The sequence below is a fragment of the Diadema antillarum genome, unplaced genomic scaffold (assembly GCF_040938485.1).
Source record: "Diadema antillarum isolate AM-2024a unplaced genomic scaffold, OU_Dant_1.0 seq00000891_RagTag, whole genome shotgun sequence".
NCBI lineage: Eukaryota > Metazoa > Echinodermata > Echinoidea > Diadematoida > Diadematidae > Diadema > Diadema antillarum.
Genome location: NW_027271755.1, coordinates 734,077 through 759,115, shown reverse-complemented (window position 1 = coordinate 759,115; position 25,039 = coordinate 734,077). Strand labels below are relative to the sequence as shown.

Sequence of the window (25,039 nt, the reverse complement as noted above, 5' to 3'; positions counted from 1 at the left end):
TGGGTTTCGTTACTGTGGTTACCAGGATGGGACAAGCACCAATAATGGTGCACATCCCTGGGAGTATGATATCATGACTACACTCCATGGTGCACACATGCTAACCACAACCGTAGTAACATTCTTCTGGCAGGCAACAGTACTCGTACACTGTGAGCAGAAAGAAATATATCACAAGATGGATTGTCTTGTCGTGGGACACAAGTACTGAGGAGAGGCTAGAACCCTGGACCTTGCCATCTGAAGTGTAGAACACATAAACTAGACCACCACAGTAGCTCCCAAAATAAGTTGACACTGATTAGGAGCCATGTCGTGATTGAAATACCCTAGATGCTAAAGGTAAAATCTGCACCCATTTTTCAGTCTGCAATTAGGCAAAGGCCACGTTGCCATCTAATTTTAGCTTGGCATTGTAGGGCTTCGGTGGCCTGCGCAACAAAGGAAAGCAATCATGCAAGTTTGCATGGTTTCTTTTTGACGTTGTTTGATAAAATGATAAAGAAGCAGAGATGTGTCTGGTCAGTTTGCTGACCAGTGTTTGTAGCATGTGGACAGTCTGGCTAGGGGACAGAGAGGCCAAGGAGGCATCGTCTGCACCTTTCTCCTCTGGGTGAGATTTTGTCCTGGAGGGTGATTTGACCTGTCTTCCAGCCCTCTCTGTGGAGCTGAAATTTAAAGTCACGGTTCTGTCACTGTTACAGCGGCACCTCGATTGATATGGAGTTATGACATATCTAGATGGTGAGAGGATGACTTGGGTGAGCTAACAGTTGGTGATGATGTCAGAGATGTTCTCGTTTGAATGCTACTCTTGCTGGGGATGACAGTGTTGGTTTCATTGATGTCTGTATAATAACGATGATGATGGTGGTAATGTTGGTGGTGAGGGTGAAAATGGTGGTAGTGATGATGAAGATGATGTTGGTGTTGATGATGATGTTCATGCCATTGCTGGTGGTGATTATATTACAGGTGTTGATGATGAAGTGAGGGTGGTATCGACAGATGATGATGATGATGATGATGATGATGATGATGATGATGATGATGATGATGATGATGATGATGATGGAGAAGATGATGATGATGACGTCATGATGATGATGTTGTTGACGATGATGATGATGATGATGATGATCATGATGATGATGATCATGATGATGATGATGAGGAGGAGGAGATGGAGGATAATAGAGTGATGATGTTGGTGAAGATGATGTAGAAGGATGAATTAGTAACAATGTTGATTGTGATGATGGGAGCTGTAATGCTGACCATAAACTGGTATCAGTAAAGATAGCACGAACTATAGATTGGTGATGGCGATATTGGAAGATTAAGTGATGATGCTGCTGATGACACTGATAGATGACAAACTGGTATGTATTTTCATCTTTTTCCATCCTCCATTCCTCCCTGTCTCCCTCTTGGTGCCCATCCCTCCACAGCAGCATCAACCCAAGGTTCAGCAGAGACCACCCCTCATTCACAGCAGAAGCTTTGCTCCGGCGAGCATGATCTTCGACTACGAAGATGACGAAGAAGTTGATCCAACGCAATTTTTTTCTCCGGGAGTGGTAAGTTCTCATGACAGTTGAAAGGGGGAAAATTGAAAGTATCCTGCTATATAGGAAATCTGTAAATGGTAATATAGACACGATTGAGGATGTCAAAACAATAACCATGATTGGCAGAACGATGTGATAAAGTATGATCATACCTAAATTCATTTCAAAATTCAGTGTTTTCAAAGAGCATAGTTACATGAGGATTAAACCAATACATGTTTTAGACCTTTTTAGTCTGAATTTTTTAAGTTGAATTGAAAGGGAGTAGTGACTCAATGATAGTATGAATACTACAATGAGAAATTAAGAATTCAAAATGGAGAAGGCAATTATTGTTCGATGAATATTGTTTTGTCAAAAGATCAGTGTTTATGTACTGTGGAGCAACACTTTTTTTTCTGCATTGTTTGTGGTTTTTATCGCATGATGTCTGAATGGGAATTTGTTTTTGCTTGATTTGTGCTTTTACATTTTGTGTTTTCTTTCTTTTCAATGTTCACTCTGAAAATGACAGAATTGTTTATGAGGCACTACATTCATTTTCTTGGCTATTGATATAACAATGGGGTTCTTAGATACTGTTTGGAAAGTTTGTTTTTATCCAAGTAGTCTTCTGTAATGTTACATATTTTGTCAAAAAGTTTTGATATACAAAATGGATGTAGTGTCTCATCTTTAGACAAATGTAGCTTATGAAAATGTACATGTATATATTTCAGTTGTGTAATTTTTCATAGGCCATGATACATGCATTTGGTGATGTTTTGTCTTTTGTACATGTATTTAATTTTTGTTGATGAGTATAATTTTGATCTTGCCATGTCTGCATGTGTTTTGAATTACTTTTGGATATCTAGGTTTAATTGTGATGAAACACCTTTTTATATGTGCATGTTAATATGATTTTCTCATTTTATATATGCATTATGTTATAAAGGGATTGGGTTGGGTTTTTTTGTTTTGTTTTGTTTTTTGGACATTGATATTTAATCTGTTTGTTTGAACATGCTGAATAGCTGAGTGAGTTAATATCACCTGCTAGTAAAGTTGGGTTTCATCATCCTGAAGTTGGTTATATCCCTTGAAATGTGATTTTACCTTTGCAGTGGGTATACCATAGTTCCTCTTCTTTTATTGTCAGTTCATATGATTTTTGAATGATGCTTGCAGTGGTTTGCATGACTTTATGTTTTTGCATTTTGCTTCCTTACTCTCCCTGTCCACCTCCCCTCTACCTTCTACCCCTCTCCCCTCTCCCCTCTCCCCTTCCCCTTTCCCCTCTCCCCTACCTTCTACCCTTCCACTGTTTTTCGTCTCTGCCCCCACCCTTATATCCCAACACCTCTCCACCCCTCTATCCATATACATTCCTATTCTTCTACCCCTCTACTCCTCTCTATGTCTCTGTATCCCTATACCCCTTATATGCCCCCCACCCTTCTTTCCCTCAACCCTTTGCCCATCCACTCCTCCACCCCTCTGTCTTCTACCACTCTACTCTTCCACTCCTCTATCTTTATACCCCTCTACCCCTCTACCCCTACACCTGCTATACCCTCTATCCCTACACCTGCTACACCCTCTATCCCTCTTCCCTGTCACCCATCTACCCCTCTGCCCCTATATTACTCTATCCCTATTATACCTCTCTACCCCTCCATCCTTACACCCCCATCCTTCTTCCCCTTTCTTCCCCTCAACCCTTCTACCCCTACACCCTGACAATCTCTTTCTCTTCCCCTCTACAATGCTACCTCTCTCACCCTTTATTCATCTACGCCTCTTTCCCTCAATCCCTTGCCCCTCTACGACCCCACCCTTTCTTCCTCTGGTTCCTATTATGTCACCATTGGTTTCAACCATTCCATCCTACTTTTGTTGAATTTCTTACTTTATTCTTCCAATCCTCATTTCATCCACCTGTTGCTGTAATGTTCCTATCCTTCCTCCTCCTCCTCCTCCTCCTCCGCCTCCTCCTTCCCCTCCTTCTCCTTTTTTTTGTTCCTCTCCTAATCTTCCTTCCCTGTTCACCCATCCCTGCCTTCCATGGCATCCTCTTCTGGTACCTCCTTTTCTCTTTCCCTTCCATGCCCCTCCTTTACCTCCACCTTACCTCTCTTCTCCCCTGCCCATTCCTCTCCCATCTCCTTTCTGCTTTCCTCTCCTCCTCCCCTCCCTCATCCCTTTCCCCCTCTATCTTCTCTCACCCCTAGCTTTCCGACGACCTCAATGATGAGGTTTTCTTTGACTTCTCACCGAAGGCACAGCGAAGAGCCCCTCCGCCATCTTCTCAGCCGCCCCCTCCCCCTCCCCAAGTGGCGCGGCTGGAGTCTACGACGGATGAGGCCAGCGAGTACGAAGAGATCAAGGACCGGCCGCCCCCGGAAGAAGAGGAGAGGCTCCGGGAACTGCCACGCCTCCCTTACACAGATGAGCGACTCGCCGGAGTAGACGAGCAAGACTTTGGTAGGGATGCGTGGATGATACCACCAGAAGCCCTCTGCCTGAGGAGCTCTCTCATCCCGTGTTTACATCCTCTTTTCACCCCCCTTTCTCTTCAGTGACCGATCTCCCACTGTTACCATTAAAGCCAGACCATTAGGATTTCCCCATGCAGTACTTTGGCTGTAAAATGTCGGACACAAGACCATCAGCGATACTCGTACCTGTGGAAGAGCCCCATCAGCAGAGGTTAATGATGCCGTAATGGTCATGATCTATCCCTCAGGATGAATGATATATGATGGCTGGAGTATTTTACCATTTTATTTTACTGACTTTTCTTACGCTCACTTAATGTGTTCCACAGAGTTCAGCCAAAAAGCAGTATGGATAAAAACAAAAACATTGACTAAAGCCAGATTTCAGGGATATAAACCCTCCTGAACTTGAGGTTTCTTTGTCCTTTTTTTTTTCTTCTTTTTCAAGAGAGTGCCATACAAATTTGCTGTTATACAAAGGAAGATATATTGGGACTTTTCTTTTTAGTAAACCTGCAGCAAATGCCAGGGTTGGATCCCCTGAGTTTAATCACCTTTCTAATAGTGTTTTCAGACCATTGCCTTTCTGTATAACCTCCAATTCTGTTACTTCAATGGACTCCAAAGAAAGTGATATTTGCACGCCACCCACATTTATTATGGGGATTTATGCCCCTGGGAAAAGAGAGGCCCTTAGTTTTAATGTCATAAAGATGTCATATAATTGTGTCTTTTTGTATGGGTGTGTAAACCAATTGACCAACCAACCAACCAACCCACCAACCAACCAACCACCAACCAACCAAACAAACAAACAAACAAACAAACAAACAAACAAACAAACAAACAAACAAACAAACAAACAAACAAACAAACAAACTAGGAATCGCAGGGATGGTGATAATGCATTGAGACATATGAAATTAACCACATATGGTAAATCTTTGAAATCTAACCTCAAAATTGTAGGAGTGTTACTGTGCACACTGTATGAGGATGAAAACCTTATGCAATGCTGAAAAATTAAATCCAAATTAAATGAGTAATTCAAAATGGAAAAAAGAAAAGGAAATAGGATAGATTTTATGGATTATTGGAGGACAGTTTTCCATCAACATGCAGCACGAGTGTTAATCTGTTCTAAGGTTCAGGTAGCTAGTTCCCTCATAAAAATAATGCAGCAACTCATTTATAGATATGCATCAGGGCGGCCTTGAGATGGCAAAACAACGTATGTTGAAAATTCATGAAAATTGACTCAGTCACATATTTCAGCTTATTTTAGCATAATCTAGCTCTTGACCAAATCTTGAAATCGGAACCTATTCTGTTACTGAGATATGACGCTCCCTCCCTGTGGGAATTGTTCAAACTTTGTTGGTAAAACAACGTAAGCAGAGATACACTTGCCCCTGCTCAACACATATCAGGCATAGTCTTGGCAAAACAACGTATATTGTTTTGCCATCTACATGTTTACGCAGTAATAGGCTGCGCATGGCTGCAGAAGCGTGCACATACCATGTATGACGTTGTAGGACATTATACATGCACCAGTGATCGAGGCGTATGTTGTTTTGCTGTAGCAATGACAATAACATGGTTATGTTAAGACGGCAAAACAATGTACAATGTTTTGATTAAATGCAAATTATGCTAAAAATAAAGGGTCTAGTGAAATCAATTCACATTCACTGTATTACTGATACTTATGGTCCTTCTAGGGTAAGATATGAAGTGTTTAACAAAAACAGAAAAAGAGCTGTAGGTTTGCGAAACTTCAAACTCAATTGACTGGAAATAATGTTGGATGTAGATACGTTGTTCTGGCATCTCAAGGCCGAGGGATAGGGATGAGAGAGATAATATGTCTGGTTGTCTGTGAAGCCATTAACATGGTTACCCATGGATACTGTCTGTTTGGCCACTTAAACTTGCATTGGCCAGCGCAAAGGATGTACCAATTTGGGCTTGTTTTTGTAAGCGAGGCTAACAAGACACAGATTGATGGGAAATATTGCAAGTGAGAAAAAACAGTGAAGATCTGGCACACTCCCAGAATTGGCAGGAAAATGGATGATATAAGAGATGTTTGAGGGGAAAGAAGAGACATAAACATTGCATGGACAGATTTTTGGGTTTTTTTTTTATGTGGGGGGGGGGAGGGGGAGCGTGGCAAGGTAAAAATATGGTGCTAATTCCCAAATACTGAAGTTTGTGTTACTGATTCAGTGAAGAATATGAAATATTCCTACAGCCTAATAATCTATATTGACCATTACAGCAACAACAACAATGGCAAAATGACCATGAATGCAATTTGCTTAATACCATTTGACAACCTGTTTGTGCACAATGTCTGACATTTCTGGGCATGGGGGGTTTCACTTTATTTTTATTTTATTTGTTTGGTTTTTTTTGTCACCCCAAGCTCCCAGATCCGGCAAAGAGGGCTACCTCCCCCCATACAGAGATGCCTACCCGGAGGACGATGACATGTATGCCATGCCAGATCTCCCGGACGTCCACCGAAAGGGGCGAACGGCCGGCGATCAACTGGACTCGAGGACGAACAGCGTCCTGGCAGACATGATGTAAGTGCACACTTGAATGATAGTCTGTCTGGCTTCAGACACCTGCATGCGTAGAGGCATTTTGAGTCTTACTCCTGACTCCTTGAGTTCTAAATACAGAGCAGAAAGTCTGAGATTGTGCTGAACTTTGAAAAATAGAGGCTTGTCTTTGTAGGATGTCTTTTAACAACTACTTGAACATAATCCATATTTAGTGGTATATAAATGTTTTAACAGGAGAGGTAATACATTGAATTGGAAATGACTGGAAAAAGACTAGCTGCTCTCCTGTTGTTGCATTTTTTTTTTTTTTAATGTCTCTCTGCTGGACTATTAGTGTAGTGGTCACATTTCACAACATGTGACAGCCGTTGCTGGCCTATCCCCCTCCCCCTCCCCACAAACAGGGTGACCTGGTATCGTTCGTGATTTAATGATTGTGCTTAAACGGATGTGGTCTCTCTTCAAGATATTTCCATGAATAATCATGCTGGGAGGAAAGACCTTCTGAGGCTAGTGTTATGACTCTTGAGAACTTCCTGTTTTCCTGTGTGGAAAATTAGAGATGAGGTGAATCTTAAATCTCTCCTTGGAGTATTTCATGGCCTGTCTGGAGATATTACTTCACTATTTCCATCACTAAAGTTTCTTGCTTCATTTAAGGATTTATGTGTGTTGAAAAGGTGATACACAATGACCCCTATCCCCATCACAATATCCTGTTATTTCCTCACCAGGAGATATAAATATGTTTTTGCTTCTATATTGCAAAACCAGCAAATAGTTGTTAGGAGTTTAAGATTTATTTTTTTTTAGATCAGATTTTGACAAAAGTGTTTATCAGCTGTGAGAGGAATATTAGATGTTCCCTACTGACAGAAGTGATAGACTGACCAGTCTCTTGGATCGCTGCCTTAAAAAAAAAATATATATATATATATGCCTTGAAGATTTGCAGCCATTGAAGTACCCTAAGTTACTCTGAAATGCATTGCATACAAAAGAAGAATCAAAATTCCATGGGAACCAAAATGTAGAGGGATTATCACATTGTCCTGACAATTGGTAATATATTTTGATTTGATTGGAATTTATTTCCACTTTGTGTTCACAAGAACAAAAAGCAAACATAATTGAGTTACAATGATAATACAACAACAGTTGTCCTTTTGACATACCAAAAATAATCAAAACACACATTTTGTAAACATAAACATTTGCAACAAATAGCACGAGTGATGATTGCCTTGGCTGTTATTTTTTTCTGTGAAGTTTTTTATGTACACTGTCACATTCCTCATTGGTAAATGTGGATCTGAGCAATGTCAGACTGAAGAAGAAAAAATACACATATCCACCAATTTTGTGAATATTCATATTTGCTTCCATCCTTTCGATTAGATTATTAAAAAATGAAATAAGACGGGAAAAATCATTGTCGTTCTTTCAAAACATGGATTTTTTGAGGTAGCCAGGGAATTAACAGCAGCATTATTTTTTTAGCTTATGTGATAAAAGGCAGTAGGTGTGTCTGCATGCCCTGCCCTGGCATGTGTTGTTAAAATGTTGATAATTTTTTTTTCTTTATCAGTTCTAATCAGTTTTCTTTTCAGCTCACTTTTCTGGTTCTTTTTATGTTGTTGCTTGTTTATCATGTCCACATGTATCTGCTTTTAACTATGAATTCTTTCTATAGTACAGCTTTGCCTCTTTTTAATAGTCAACAGTGGAACAGACAGAACATGTAGCTCTACAAATTATTTAACCTGTTGAGGACAGTTTGATTTTGCCAAAACACGCATTTCCCGTAGACACCTGCCCGAGTATACGCAGGACTCGTCCTCAACGAGTTAATATCGCTACACATATGCTTTCCAATGAGCCTTTATAATGTTTACATCGTGCAAGAGTTTTCCTGCCAGTGCCCTGTAACAGAGAGAAATTCTTTGTGGAGAGCCAATTTTTGTTTTATTTCCATTTTTGCCCCCTTGGAGGTCAGCAAACATAACATGTGACATGCAGGATAGTAAAGTTGTTTACATCATCAGTGTTCGAGGATTATTGAAAGTTATCTGTGCTTTTCCGTGGGATGCGGTCCTCATTGCTGCCAGTGAAAGTAATTTTTGCAAACTGCCCTCATCACTTTCCACCATCACTTCAGTTGTTTCAGTCTATTTTTTAATTTTACTTGATTTGGACAGTGCATGCAGTTTGCAGAGACAACTAGATTGAATTAAAGTTTCAAATTTCTCTTTCAGTGTTGAATTGCTTTTTCTCTGGATGTTATCAGTTACACAGTTGAGTTGCAAACATCTTTATATCATAATCAGGGAATCAAACCTTCTTTTCATGCTTGCAATTTCATACTCGTCTATCTTGTCAGACCAACGGGTATCGGCTGGCGCAAGCCAAAGACAGAGGACCGATTCAAGATTCCTCCCATCGTGCCAGTGCCAGACGACCTTCCGGACGGCGGCAAGCCGCTGCGGCGCACCAAGATTCGTGGCAAGGTTATGGAGATGGCATTCGACAATGCCGACCGGCGCGAGCTGGGCAAGGGGCTGGTGGGCCGGGTGCTCAACCGGCGGTACCGATCCCGTCGTATGGACAGTTATGTCAAGAAGCAGATGGAGGAGATCGAAGACCATAGGTGAGGGGTTGCCATGACAACATGATTGGTGAGGGAGATGAAGGCCAGGGGTTGAAGACAGTGATACAACAGAAATGTCAAGATCAGTGATGAGTCGTTGCCATGACAACAATTCATTACAAGGGAATGGCTGAATACAAGGCAAAGGGGGTAATAAATGAGAATGAGATTAAGATTGCTGAGTCACAGAAAATTGTTGTCATGGAAACATACAATGTAAGTGTTAGAGGAGTTTGAAGAAGGGGTAATGGGGGCAATTGGAGTGACAATGAGGGATCAAGCAGTTAACATAACGATGTTGTAGTAGGAGGGTTGCTGAAAAGAAGTGGGGATGAACAAGAAATTTACATTTTTGCAATATTTCCCTGGTTCTCTGTCATAAACTCTTCTTGTCTTTATCTTTCTAATCATACCCTAGAATTTTGACTCTGGCCTTTTTGAGTGTTCAAAACTAATTTGCCCAGCTTTCATGACATTAATCTTGGAGAAAATTGGTACCACTTCAAAAGGCAGTATCTTTATTCCAAAAGTGAGGATTTTCAAGATGCCGCCACAGTCCACAAAAATGTATAATCTCTTTGATTTTGTATCTCATTTTTTGAAAGAATTTCTGATTATTTCTAGCCGGAGAGAAAAAAGACATATAAATGGAAACCAGATAATCAGAGTTTGAAAAGTTATTTATGTTTTCTCCCATTCTCCTTTCCACTCTTCCTGCACAGTCGGCCGTACTTCACATATTGGGTGACCACAGTCCAGATCGCCATTATGATAGTGTCTATTGCCTTTTACGGCTTTGCGCCCATCGGCTTCAGCTACACACAGAAGACTGATCTAGTAAGTGTGGCTTCCCTCATTCATACAATATATGGTGAATTGTTGTACTTGCATTACATTGTGTGTGTGTGTGTGTGTGTGTACAGTATGCTTAGCAACTGGACTTACACGTACTGTAGTCCATTAGAGCTAGTTAAAAGTGGGCTAGACCAACAAAGTGGTCATTTGGCATATGGGTCTCTTGTGTGTGTGTCAGTCTGTGTGTGTGAGTGTGTGTGTATGTGTGCATGTGTGAGAGTGTGTGTGTGGGGTTTTTTTTGTGTGTGTGAGTTTGTCTGTTAGCCATTACCATGCCCAGCTGTTATTTTATTACCTTGTGTATGCATTGTTAGATCCTCAGTACAGAAGTCTTGTTTAAAGTCGACTTCCATCCTTTCTATGCTTTCTACAGGTATTACAATCCAACCTTGTGGTAGAGGCAGTTGGTTACATGGAGCCTGATAACTTCTGGATAGGTCCACGGCCGGTGAGTGCACTTTCTTTTTGTCATTGCTGAAGATTTCTAGTCTGTTTTATTGATAAACTTTGAAGAATTCTTTCTTTGTTTTGTTTTGCAGTCAATCATATTTTTCCCACAATCTTGCAGTGTGGTAGGTTATTTGTATTCTTCTTCATCATCATCATCATCATCATCAATATCATCATTATCACCATCGTCATCACCGTTATCATCTTTATCATCACCTTCACCATGACCAGGAATATAAGAATATATGAAGAGTTTGTTTGCAAAAACCGATAAGTCCATATCTGCCAAATGGAGATATTTGCGATTAAAGGTCAAGAAAAATAAAGAGAATAATAAGAAAATTGTTGCTTCTTTTGACCATAACTTCAAAAATGTACCTTTATATGTAGTGACCAATATATCATTTAAAAGGTATTATTTTGTACTATATGACAGAGACCGTACTTCAAAATCTTTAAAAATGGACTTATCGGTTTTTGCAAACAAACTCTTCATATGATTTTTTTTCTTTTTTTTTCTTTTTTGTTGTTGTAATTTTGAAGTGGTTCAAGAAACAGACACAATAAAGAAGAAGTTCTAAAGTGAATTTCATTCTGTTGCTGTTTCCAGGGGTGTCATGTTTTATTCACTTTTCTGAGTATCAAACAATTGCTGTTCTTGTTACAGGTTGTTGAATATATGTATGTCCCAGCACAATTCCTAATGAAACGTGATATTGCATCAATCCACAATGACGTCAAAAGGCAAGCTGCGATTGCTGTTCTACATATCTTTACAAAAGATAGCACAGCTGGCCAGTTTTACGGTTTCCTCTGGAAGCCATATGCCAAGAACTAGACCTAGATCTCACACTGCTGAAGTAATTTGCAGCAATATCGTGTCACAAGTAGACCCATATTTAGCTCCTAATATGGCTTCATGTAGTCAAATAATCTCTCTTATCCTTGTGCCTCTCAAATAACTCACATTTTTCATAAAGAAAAAGGATTATCTCTGACAAATAAGCAAAAAAGGAGTGGCCTCGTGTCATCTCATTTTGCCTTTCACACTCAGAAGTTGACTAAACTGTACACGCTGATATTTTTGTGTACAGATATTTTCACAGATAGCAGTTGATGGGACTTTTTTGCAGTTCTCTGTCAATTTCTGCTCTTTGGTCTTCTCATTATTATGATATTCACACGAAGAAAGAATAATACAAATGTTCACAAGAACGAGGGACTTTTATTCAAACATTGCTCGAAATGAGATCAAATCAGAAGAAAAGGTGTGAGTATTCCAAGGCTTTGAGCAGGGACGTGTATAGTACTAGTATTAACATATCTGTGGCATCGGGGCTCTCGTACTAGTAGTCACTTGATATTCCAGTGCTAGTGTGCTGGTCTGGATCATATCCCTCCATGTATGCATGCTTTACTGTGCAGTCAGAAAGCTTCTGCAAGAATTGCGAAGATACTGTTTTTGTACTGAAATGTTCACAGTTTTAATTTTGCAAATTTCACAGATAGGCTCTCAATCACGAAAATAACAACGTACGAAAATATAGACAAAAATGAAAACAACAATTTCCCCGGCACGTACAAATTGGTGTACTTCTGCGCCAGTCTCCAGGACAATGGAACCATTGACTCACTTTGATTTAAATTTTTAAATGTTTTATCCCATATGATCTCTCACTCACAAATCGTGTCTCACTGCCACAGGCTGACCTGATCCACCTGGGGGCCAAATACTCACCGTGCATGCACAGAGACGAGCAGGTCGCCCTCAAGATGGAGGCCAAGAAGGCGGAGGAGAACGTCACGGGGTGCTGTATACGAACCGACGAATCGGGATGCGTACAAACCACTCAGGAAGAATGTTCGGTTAGTAGGCCCCGTCGACAACAAAGTTGCTGTATTGATATTGAAGGGGGCAATAAAACACTAAGTTTTTTCCTCCTAAAGTCCTGTAGAAGGGACCTTGCCATATGGCTTGTTGAATACTTAAACATACTCCAACATTGTTCTTTATCAAGATATAATGAGGAGATTAGTTTTTTTTTTTTACATAGATTTGGAATTTTCTTTCTTTTACCTGTACCTTCAGGCAGTATTGCGGTGCATAGGTCACATTCAGCTGTTATGTCATGAACAGAACTTCCAAGTCAAGTACTTACTGTCACTGGCAAAAGAATGTTTACAGTGGCGGATCCAGAGGGGGGCGCAACCGGTGCACGCCCCCCTTTATTTTTCGTAAAAAACAAAAGAAATAAAAAGAAAAACAATGAAATGAAACCCGGAAGTGGCACCAGAAATATTAGTCACGCCCCCCCCCCCCCCCCCCCCCTTTTACAGAATTCCTGGATCCGCCCCTGGATTGTGCAATCATTACTGTATTCATGTATATGTGCACCCTACAAATATTGCTCTTTAGCATTCCTCCTCAGTTCCAGCATTTCTGTATGCATGAAAAATTTTGAAAACTTTTTGAAAATTATCGTTTATTGTACATTTTAATGTAATTATAGCTTCAACTTCTGTATAAAATGTGTATGTTTCTGTTGGACATGGACAAATGAATGAATGAGTGAATGAATGAATCAATCAATCAGTCAGTCAGTCAATCAATGAATCAATCTATCAATCATGTGATATCATTTGCATATCTTCATGTGTAGTCGCACCTCTCTATTTGGATAAATCATTCTACCGAAGAAAGCACTGCAGTAGTAATGCAGCTGACAATATCCGTATAGTCATGTTCCCATGAATTGTTTGAGCAGGATGTATTCATGTACATGTACTTTTACCCTGTATATATTTTTTTTTTGCAGACAAGGTTTGCTACTTTTTCAAAATGGTCGCCGTCCAATCCGGTTGAGGGAAGGACGTCTGGACCGGTGTGTGGTCAAGATCCAAGGTTGGTCGTCTTTTCTTTTTTTCTTCCACCCCCCCCCCCCCCCCCTCCAAACTTTTTACAACAAAATTCAATACATTATGTCTGCATACTACATGTACGTTTGGATATTTGTGTGGCTGCATATTCAGTTTCGTGAGAAATATATTTTGTGTTGTTTCATCCAACCAAGCTATATATTGAACATCGCAGTGTGTGATACCAGTCAAACATTTCGCAGATTACAGATATCTACGGGGGAAAAAAAACAAACAAACATGTTTCCAAATTATGAAAGCCATCAAAATTACATGATTTTGTTTCAATTCACTGTTCAATTTTATGATTTTAACAAATTCAAGTAATTTTATACTTTAAGAACTGATGAAGTCAAGTTTATTTCCAAATTAAATGAGGCAAATTGATATTGCACTTTGATATTCTGTTGAAGGGTAAATTTATTCTTAATGAAATGGATGCTCCTTGCCTCTCTTTGTCTTGATGGGAAAATTTTTGTGTTGTTACCAAGGTTTTGTTATTTCTTTCTCCAACCAAAGGGAGTGCCGGAATCCGTCATCCAGGCCACCATATGAATGGCCTGATGACATCACCAAATGGCCGGTAAGTGTACGCAAAATGTCAAAGTATGAGTTTTCTTCAATTTGTCTCCCTTTGTAAGAATGAAATTGTTCTTTCTTTTTTTTTTCCGACATGTCTGTTATAAATGTGAATCAGCAGTTGCAATCTTATAAAATTCATTTGTACAGAGAGAGAGACAAATTGAAGAAAACTCATGCCTCAATCTTCACCCCTCTGCTTCATAATCTTAAACACAAAACAGAATAAAATGACCAAAATGGAAAAGAAGAAACAAACAAATCAATGACACAGACCTTACAGCGGTAGTCAAACCAACACAATTTTCTACCCCCAGTGAAAAGGAGAAAACGAACACTACAATTTAACTCTTATCAAACTATCCACATTTCAAAAATGTTTTCAGCCAAAACTGTCCATGACAATATGTTAGGTCAGTGCTCCCAACTTTAACACGTCAAAGTCAGGATAGTAACGAAGAGCTGTCAAGAAAACATGCACACGTTATGCATGCCCCTCATGGGCAATGGGTGCTTTTGTCAACTCATTTCTGGCACAGAATTGTTGGGGGTAGCTAAATTCGCAATGAAGATGTTTGTCACAACTCTGACATTGCCCATTTCCTGTGAGATGGAAGTTTGGAATCTTCTTTGTTTAATGCTATTTGTTATTTCGTGACAGAATGAGGAATGTCTTTCTTAATCCCCATGTGCTTCTGTTTGTTGTTTGTGTCTGTATCGTACTTCAGCTGTGCCTAGATCCGTTTGAGGTGGGCGTACAGCCACACACGCAGTGCGACGTGACGGGTCATCCGTGCTGTATCGGTATCCAGGGGGAGTGTCAGATTGTCAGTCGGGACTACTGCACCTTCGTCAACGGCTTCTACCACGAAGAGGCCACGTTATGTTCTCAGGTACTGCATACACCGAATATTTCAGAAAGTTTTTATCACAAATTTCGCATAAGTGACCATTCGCGAATTTAAAGACACACAAAATTATTGACTCTGATCCCGATATGAATGCAATGTGCATGCATACTTCTCCATTCAGTACTGTACTATGCATTTGCAAATTTAACCACTCGCAAAATCATTTGAATGAAAGTCCCGATTCGCAAAAAAAAATAGACTTGCTAAATATATGGCGTATATAGTAAGTTACCTTGCAAGCTACTTTATGCGTCTGGCGAATGATGGAAGAGAAATCATCCCTATGCATTTATAAAGTTGATTCTGATGAATGCCATAAATTGAACAAGCAGAACTTAGTACAGTGAAACTTTTCTGCATTTTCATTTTGTATTTTTCTGTGTGTGAAACTTTATTGAAATGTTCACTGTTTAGTTTGTTGGACTTAACGCTTTTGTAATCAGAGCCAGTTTAATCATCAAATGGAGTTCCCTTGTAGGATGTGGAAGTTGTGAGCTCTGTGAAGAGCATTTGCTTTTTCTGACCGATTAAAGGGGATGGCTAGTAACTGATCAGTGGGAATCAGTGGGAATGCTGAGGGATGATTGTTCCAATCCTTGTGGGATTCATTTAAGAGTACATTATATATCTACTGTTGTGTGAAATTCATTTGCTTCAGAACGGTCTCATATTCAAGTTATGTGCAAATTAATGCCCCATCACTGACCAGGCACGCTAACCTGGAAACATTAAACTGCACATTACTTGAATATGATACCATTCTGAAGCAAATAATTTTCACACAACAATAAATATATAATGTACTCTTAAATGAATCCCACAAGGATTGGAACAATCATCCTCCATCATTCCCACTGATTCTCACTAATCAGTTACTAGCCATCCCCTTTAATCTTTCCAGCACTGTAACTTTTGAACTGTCCATCTGGGCAAAGAAGCATGGCAGTTACATATGTGTGTAGCTGCTGTTCATAGGATATGAGATGCAGCAAGGTTGATGATCTACAGTACATAACTAGCTGTATGCAACAATAATAATTTGGACATTCTTTCACTGATGGAACATAAGACTTGCCTGGTGCTATCCTGACTGATTCCCATATACTCTGGATCTTTTTGGTTTGCTGCAGTCTGAACTCTTGGCCTCTTGGTAGTTCTCAGCATTGAAAATTTTGTGTTACGTAAGAAATGTTTCTGTGTGAAAATTTTGGTCAAAAATCTTGACTTCTCTGTTATTTGCATTCTTTAATTTGTTAGAATTAAGTTATGTGTTGTGTGCTAGACTCCCTGCATTTAATAGGAAGTTGGGAGATACCATTCAGCAGCAACCAATGAGCTTTCAGGGTTTCTTGCTTGTTACCAAGATAGATTCTCGTCTAGTGAGTACAGTATGTAACTCCTATGATGAGCCTTTTGATGCCATGATATGCTGGTCATATTTACTGCAACAACCTCTTCATTTAGTCCTCATGGGATTTGTGTCCTCTAAATACTACATGCAGAAGAGGAGTATAAAAATGTTTATGATTTTTTGTTACATGTTGACCACCAAGTTACCATGTCATTTTTCCAATTTTTCACATCTTCCTATCTCACCAGGTTTCTTGCTTGGATGATGTTTGTGGATTACTCAACTTCCTCAATCCGGATTATCCAGATCAGATCTACAGATTATGGCTGTCTCTCTTCCTCCATGCTGGGTGAGTGTATGTTTGTGTGTGCATATGTCTGTCCGTCTGTCTGTTTGTCTGTCCGTCTGTCTGTGTGTCTGTCTGGTTATCCCAGATAATTTCTGCATGACATCTGGGCAGATTATATATGAGCTTTCTTCTGTAGTAAGAAATCAGTTGAGGCCTGAGGGATTGATGTTTTTTTAGTGTTTGTGTGTGTGTGTGTGTGTGTGTGTGTGTTTTCATGGTTGACCATGTTGAAACCTCTGCATGAGCCAATAGGGTGACTGAGATTCTTTGTTGTGCAGTCATGCGATGAGAGATGTGTGTGTATTCAAATTTCTTTTCTTACTCAATCTCACTTCATCTTTCTTACATGATTAGTCATCATTTTGTTCTTTTGGTATGTTTGTTTTTTATTTGGATCAAAGGTAAAACTAAAAAAAAACATTCATGATGAACGTCGGCAGTGATGTGTGTGCTGACTCAGATATCATATGACATATCTTTTCTTTTTTTCTAATTTAGCCATTGATCTGCATGCAATTTTTTTTTTTGTGTGTGTATATAACATTCATTGATTCCTTTTGGAATTTAGGTTATGTGTGTTTTGTTGTTGTTGTTGGTGTTGGTTTTTTTGCCTTTCCACTTTTACTTTAATTGATCGTGAATCTTTTGAGCTATGAATCCACCTGTCCATTATTGTATAATTGTGGTTGCCTTTATCCTTCGATTAATCATTTTGGTGCATAATTATCTTGGTCTGCTGCAGCATCTTCCATTGTGTGCTGAGTTTCATCATGCACATGACCATCCTACGAGACTTGGAGAAGCTGGCTGGCTGGCTCAGGATTGGCATCATCTACATCTTCAGCGGCATCGGGGGCAACCTCACCAGTGCAATATTCATCCCCTACCGGGCTGAGGTGAGTCCCCTCCCCACTCCCCCCACTCCCCCTCTTCCCCCTCCCCACTTCCCACAATGTCAAGACTTTCACTATCACAACATTACTTACCAAGCAAATGTTTTCATCTTAATCATGAACTGCTCTCGCTAAATGGTTGACATGTATGATGCAAGGTCATAGAGATGAATATTCAATGACCCAAATATGAACTGCATGCAGTTTGCTGTGTGTAATGCTTTGTTGCATCAGTCAGTTACTCAGTATGGGCAGTCAGTCCATGGCTAAAACCTTCGCTCTGATGCTAAGCCAAGTCAGAACTTGTACCATTTAATTCTACCACCATGCCACATAATATAGCATATTTCACAATTATTCATGTGAATGCTGAAAGTGGAATCGAGCCCTCAAGCCCATTCATATTTTGGTCGTGTAAAATACCAACTGATGCATATTTCGAGCTTCATCCTTACACGAATTGTTTTTGACCACATCCCTTTACTGAGATCTCACCCCTCTTGGAGCTGCAAGTTTTCATGTGACATATATAATTCCCTATCTCTCTGTTTCTGTCTGTCTCCCCCACTCTCTATCTACATGTATGTATGTATGTATGTATGTATCTATCTATCTATCTTATCTATCTGTCTATCTACCTATCTATCTATCTATCTATCCATCTATCTATCTTTCTATCTATCTATCTATCTATCTATCTATCTATCTATCTATCTATCTTTCTATATAACTTTTTTTTTCTTTCTATCTTTCTATCTATCTGTCCTATCTATCTGTCTATCTGTCTATCTGTCTATCTATCTATAAATCTATCTATAAATCTATCTATCTCTTGTGTAGGTGGGTCCTGCTGGAGCCCAGTTTGGTCTCCTGGCCTGCCTGGTGGTGGAAGTCTTCCAGAATTGGCAGATCCTGCGTTCTCCAGGGATGGCGCTACTGAAGCTGCTGGCCATCATCACAGTCCTCTTCCTCCTCGGCCTCCTCCCGTGGATCGACAACTTTGCCCACCTCGGCGGCTTCGTCTGCGGCATCTTCCTCTCCTTCATCTTCCTCCCCTACATCTGCTTCGGCGAGTTCGACCGCAACCGCAAGCGCATCCAGATGGTGGTCTGCGCCGTGCTGCTGGCGACGTATTTCGCCGTCGGCTTCACGCTCTTCTATGTGCGGCCGATCACGGAGTGCTCGTGGTGTCTGTACTTCAACTGCGTGCCCATCACGGAGGACTTCTGCAACGACATGAACGTTAAGCTGGAGGACCCTTCTCTACTTCCGCCCTAATGAAGAATAGATATTTAAAAAAAAGAAAATCGATGGGGCTTCCCCTGGCCCCGCCCGTCTTGTGTGGAGACATTGTCCAGCTCAGACTGAGAATTCAAATCATGGCACTAGCAGCCAAGTGGCTCTGCAGGACATTCAGACAAAAAATCTGGCATGTTGTGTGATGGTAATAGTGGTCACATGTTGTTCCCAAGTTGTCACCGTAAGACGTAGCAGTGTACACCATACCTGCAGTGTGTTCAGTTGGAAGTCTTTAGAACCCCAGGTTTTTGTGTTGCTGCCCCGAAATCGAACTCGCCTTTCGAACAGTTTGCCCTGGTGCTGCATCACACAGGCTCGCAGCAGTTCCAGCAATTCCCGCACATCGTGCAACAACTTCTACCAATGTTGCAAGCAACTTCTGGGTGGTCCTACTGCAATATTTGAGTTTTCTTGATGAGATACAGAGCAGGAGAACCAAGGGTATATTTTGTTGGAGGAAGACATTATCACCAGCGTTGCCTGAACATGGTGCCTGGGGTACGGTCACCACCTTTCAGGGGACCGCGTTGACCACGGCAGGAGTATGATGTCCAATGGTCATTTGTCACGACATATTTGCATTGATATCTAGACATTTGCGATTCCTCTGGATGCTGTTGCCTTTATTTCTCCTTGCTTGCCCCTTTTCGACTTCAATCAAATGAATGATTTCTTTTTAATGATGGAGACATTTAGTAGAGCCTAAAGCATGTTGTTGCAACAAATTTTTAACTTTGCACATCCTGTTGATACCATTATCATTTTTAAAAGAATGCTTTTAGATTTTTTCTGTTTTCACATATTTAGACAGAGCCCACTGTAGACAATGCCTCATATCCTTTTGCACTCTGGGATAGAAAGGCACCCAGGGCTTAGTGGAATGCAATACATTCAATGTTTTCATATATGACCACGGTTTGATATACATTTTAAACCCTCTATTAAAGCCATTACATACTGGTGGCTAGTAAGAACGTGCCTCTTTTTATCGCAAGTAAGCTGTTGTTCTAGGCCATCAGATTTTAGGAAGACCATTATTTCATACTTTTATACCATTTTAGATTGTAAATGAGATGTGTGAATGTAATTTTAAAGTCAGTATGAATCAATTGATCCCGACCTACTTATTGAAGAATTCATTGAGTGCAGCTGGTACCATGATGGTAAAAGAAAATGCAGTCTTACCCCACTGCCTGATTGTGGCAAAAGGAAGCAAGTCACAAATCGTCCCAATCAGAGTGAAAGATGTGTATAGGCTGGACTTAGCATGTTCCACTCGGATTCCAAGTGTATAGGTGGGCGAAAAGGGACACTCCTGACAGATATAAAAAATCCAAATGTTATCACACTGCACAAGTGACAAAGTAAACGACAGATACATTTTACTCATTTTATATGAGGATAAATGGCATTTTGCTTCTAACTTGCTTCCTTTGTTTGCTGCAATAGGGCAGTATGGTTCATGCAGTGTAAGGAGAGATTGATGCTGCTCCTGTGTGTAACTAGACCTTTCCTCTTTTACCATGGCAACCCGCAGACTTGTACCTTGTCCATTGTCTGTGAGAACCAAATGTGCCATGTATTCAATCCATGGGGAAATTACCAAATTTCAGAGATAAATAGTGAAGCGTCCCATGACTTTATTAAAATTCCTAGTTTTGGCAGTGTAATAAAGGAACCATGACTTGATTTGGATTATTGATGTGCTCTCCATTTTCATGTGGCATAATAATGATTATTGCAATTGCAGAATATGTTCAAGTTGGGGGAGGGGGGAGGTAAAACTATGTAGCAATTTTGTGCAAGATTTCACATTTGCATCGACACTGTTACTTTAATCTGTTTAATGTAAAGAGAAAAGCACTGGAATCACAAGAAAGATTTCACAAAGAGCACTCCATGTTCCACGGACTTGATTCACATGCTTATAGCTCCTCTATCATTATCAAAGTTGTTTGAAATTTTGTGATTGGTCTGGCCTGATTTGTTCCAATCTCTCAGGGATGAAAGGGGAACCTTCTTCTTTTTCCTCCTAACGTTTCTTTTTTGTCTTAAGCTGTTTTGGTAAATCTTGAAGTTATTCAAATAAATGATTTTGATTTTTCGACTCCAGCCCGAGTATGTATGCCCAGGATTTTTTGTCACGGCTTCTAGTAAAACACTAATCAGTGCTTATTTATGTCGATATAGGGCAATCAGTTGCAATAATCATTAAGTTTGTGCTGCAGTGCTAGCATTCTTCAGAATGACATTTTCTTTGACTGGAACTGACCGTTGCATTTTTGTAGGAAGTCGACATGCTGTTCAATGTTGAGGGAATCTTAGTAGTGCCACCGCGACTCGGGGCTATCATTTTCTGATATGCTTTCACTAGGGTTACTAGTAACTTTTAGTCACAAGTCTAATCTAAATTCTTCTACTTCAATACGAGTCATGCTGTGTAACTCTGATACAGGATTTGGCGTGTCCAGGAAACAAGAAAACAGAGATTGATTCATTTGTTGTGGGTGGGGTGGGTGTAAATCCATTCTTTACATCATTATATGTTGTGTATAGCATACATGAAGTATTTTTTTCATCATTTTTTAGTGACCTGTAGTTTGTTTTGTTGTCATTGAAATTCCATTCTTATGTTGCTCCCTGATTGGAAAACACGAGATAGCTTTGATATATCTTGCCAGTTATTGGTACTAGGACAATGTGAGTGAAAGGAAATGATGATTTTTTAGCTAACTTGAGAAGAGGATTTTAAAAAAAAAAGGTGCAGATATTCAAAGTCCCATAATTTATCTTATTCTTATGAGTTTCCATCCTTTTCTTTTTCTTAGCAAGGCTTTTAATATGGTGGCATCAATGTGTTTGCTTAAAAACTGCACTCACTTTTGATTTACAACTGGCTAACAGTGTAAGAAGTTCTTGATGATCAGGTTTCAGATACATTTGTCATTGTAAAGATCGTTATTGGCCACAGACTTATGAAAGATTTTCTCTCTTTTTTTAAATGGCATTTTGAATGAGATAGAATTGTAATGCAAGTATTTTTACATCAATATTCTTCATGAAAACAACCACAACATTTTTAAAGAGTAATAATTGATGAATTTTCAGATCCCAGAATGTGAGAGATAAAGAACTGATTTACAATATGTATGTCTCTCTGTCACTGTGTACCTTATATCGTAACCTTTTAAAGACTCATCCAGAGTATACTCGGGCAGGTGTCTATGGGAAATGCGTGGGGTATAGCATAATCATCTTGTACTCAACAGGTTAATCACTCCCCATTTTTTAGCTTCTTCTTTCCTTTCTCTGTTTTCTGTTCATCCTTCTCTCCATCCCATTAGGTATTTGTCTAATTGTCCATTCATTATTCTTCCTCTATCACTGAATCACATCTATCTCTATCTATCTATCTATCTATCTATCCATCCATCTGTAGTTATGCTGGAGCAAGACAGGTACCATTGTGTTGTGTGGCAGTGACCTTCTGTAAGTGAAATACAGTGGTGCTGATTATCCAGACCACTGTTTAGAAGCAGAACGGCGCTAAAGTCCCCAGTCTGTGTGCAGCATTCATGCTGGTAGTGAACGTCATATAAATGTGAGAATTACAATATGCAAAATTGGTGCTGTTTTGTGTGAAAGGATAGCAATTGAGATGATTGTTTCCAAGTGTCAGACTTATTTAAAGTCTGCATTGGAGACTAAGTCAATTAACGTGACCTTTGACATGGGTAAGATGGGGGGGGGGGGTCGTACTGATGTAAGTATTGCATTGATGGTTGATGTTATGTGTTTACAAGTTCATGTAATGATTGATATTGTTGAAATATTTATATATGCATCAGTGTATGGTTGCCATATTATGATGACTTTATGTATACATTAAATGAACATGTGCAATTTATTTTACTGTGTAAATAAAGACCTTTCCATCTTTTTTGGAATAAAAAAAAGAATGAACGAAATATTGGATTTCTTGTGTGCTTTATTCAGAATGTGGTCCTTTCAATCAGTTTTATAAACTTGTATGTGAAATAGCAAGCATAGTTCATTTTCACCATGAAACAGGATATGGACATACTCATCAAACTACACCTTGCTATCCTTGATTTCTATTAATTTAAGTCATTTGACTTTATTCAAATCACCAGATTAAACACAATTTAATTCCTGACAGGAAAAGACATAACTAACATGGTGGGAGAGTTGCCTGAATATTGTGTGCGTATCAAGGCTTTTGTGGCATCTTCATAGTGATAGGGTATGGAGGCAGGAGTGCAAAAAAAAACGGAAGAAATTAAGTTCAGGATTTAGAATTAATTAACATTGTAGGCAATGATGGAAATCAAGAAGATGAATATTAAAGAAACTGACATGATGGCTGATTCCAATGTATGCTGTATTTAATGATCCAGTAATGTGTGTTTGTTTGTGTGGTAGTGTGTGTGTAGGTGTGTTTATTTTAGCCAAGTACTGTACTGTCTTACAACAATATTGAAAGACAGAGGGTCTACATTATTACATTGTATTACACCTAACAATTATCAGAGAATGTACAACTAAGCAAATGTACTGCATTATCAACACGGGTAAAATGTTTGTTAATTGTGTATACAGTGGAATCCCTTTATAACGAAGTCCTCGGGACCAGCAGTTTTCTTTCGTTAATCAAAATTTCGTTATACCCGAACAAATAATAAAAAAACGCAGAGTGGACAACATTGCAGCCCGAATTTTTACTTCGTTGTATCAGGAATTTCGTTATAACCGTATTCGTTATAACGGGAGTGCACTGTATACACCTGTACACTTTGTATATGTAAAGTGTGAGACTGCAAAGGCACTCAACTCTAAATAAGAACCTTTGTGCTTTGAACTACTATGACCACCAGCATTGAGCAGCATATGCAGTTGCGGATCCGGAGGGGGGGGGGGGCAACCGGCGCACGCCCCCCCCCCCTTATTTTTCGTAAAAAACAAAAGAAATAAAAAGAAAAACAATGAAATGAAACCCGGAAGTGACACCAGAAACATTAGTCACGCCCCCCCCCCCCCCTTTACAGAATTCCTGGATCCGCCCCTGAAATGTACTGAGATGTGTGAAGTTATGACAATTTATCATCTTGCCTTGGTCTGTGAGTATCACATTCAAAATCGATATAAGTCTGTAAAACGAACGTCTTCAATAGAGCTACAGTAATAGGAACATTCAACAAAGAATAGTTCTCGCATTCCTTGTGTGCACGTGTTTGTACCACCAATTGCTGAAGTAATTTACCGTTAGTGTTTACATCATTATCATTAAAGGTATTATCTCACTTTTTTCTTCTCCGACAATTTCAGTACTCGGAGGAACAAATGAATTCTATTTTTTTTCATTTTCACACCTTTTTCTCGCTACCCTAAAATGTCACAAAATGTTCGGCACCTTTTGCTTGTTGATATTAGTGCTCAGCTATTAATGCTTGGCATGGGCCAGAATTTTTTCCAGCAAATTAACAAAACAGGTAGGGGCCATCTACGAATTGCAATGCTTGCGTAATTATACACAGAATACACACACATAAACTTGTTTGCTTATGATAATCCAAAGTGATCGTGTGTCCTTTCTCTACTTTCTTTTCTTTACATAATTCACCCATTATCGTTCTGTGTATGTTATCCGAAACCTACAAAGTTTTTCATGATGTTCATTTGTCTATGCAGCCATGTAAAACCTTAATCACCAAGTACAGGTACTTCTACTTTACCATTCTTTTAGTTAATGGTGATATTCTCCAGTTATATTTTACTCCACTGACATAGGCCCTAATAAATACAGGCGAACCCTGTTAAGGAGATAGTCGGGACCAGTAAGCATTATTTTTTTCGTTAAAACGAATTGCTAAAATGGACAAAGTAAATGAAGAAAAATAAAAATAATGACACTTTTACCAGACAAATCCCCTCGTTCTAACGAAATCTCGTCAGAACGGACAAAGTAATGACATTTTTACATCACAAATCTCCTAGTTCTAACCAAATTTCGTCAACACGGACCTTACCGAACAAATCTCATTCTAATGAAATCTCCTTGTATCCGTGCTCGTTATAACAGGTTTTGCCTTTAGCCAATCTGTCAATCAATACATTGCCTGCGTAGATTCAATAACCCCTGTA

The 25,039-nt window shown here is 39.5% G+C and overlaps 1 protein-coding gene across 1 annotated transcript in view; it reads left to right on the top strand.

Annotated features, from left to right (window-relative positions):
• Positions 1 to 20,620, top strand: part of LOC139740919 (inactive rhomboid protein 1-like) — an 88,453-nt gene extending 67,833 nt beyond the window's left edge. The window contains exons 4-16 of the mRNA XM_071651507.1: positions 1,455 to 1,580; positions 3,785 to 4,037; positions 6,483 to 6,645; positions 9,008 to 9,274; positions 9,997 to 10,111; positions 10,503 to 10,577; positions 12,284 to 12,445; positions 13,396 to 13,481; positions 14,015 to 14,078; positions 14,803 to 14,967; positions 16,585 to 16,685; positions 17,428 to 17,581; positions 18,419 to 20,620. Of these exons, the coding sequence (XP_071507608.1) occupies positions 1,455 to 1,580; positions 3,785 to 4,037; positions 6,483 to 6,645; positions 9,008 to 9,274; positions 9,997 to 10,111; positions 10,503 to 10,577; positions 12,284 to 12,445; positions 13,396 to 13,481; positions 14,015 to 14,078; positions 14,803 to 14,967; positions 16,585 to 16,685; positions 17,428 to 17,581; positions 18,419 to 18,856 (2,169 nt within the window). The 3' untranslated portion in view covers positions 18,857 to 20,620. The remainder of the gene's footprint in view (positions 1 to 1,454; positions 1,581 to 3,784; positions 4,038 to 6,482; positions 6,646 to 9,007; positions 9,275 to 9,996; positions 10,112 to 10,502; positions 10,578 to 12,283; positions 12,446 to 13,395; positions 13,482 to 14,014; positions 14,079 to 14,802; positions 14,968 to 16,584; positions 16,686 to 17,427; positions 17,582 to 18,418) is intronic.
• The last annotated feature ends 4,419 nt before the right edge of the window (positions 20,621 to 25,039 follow it).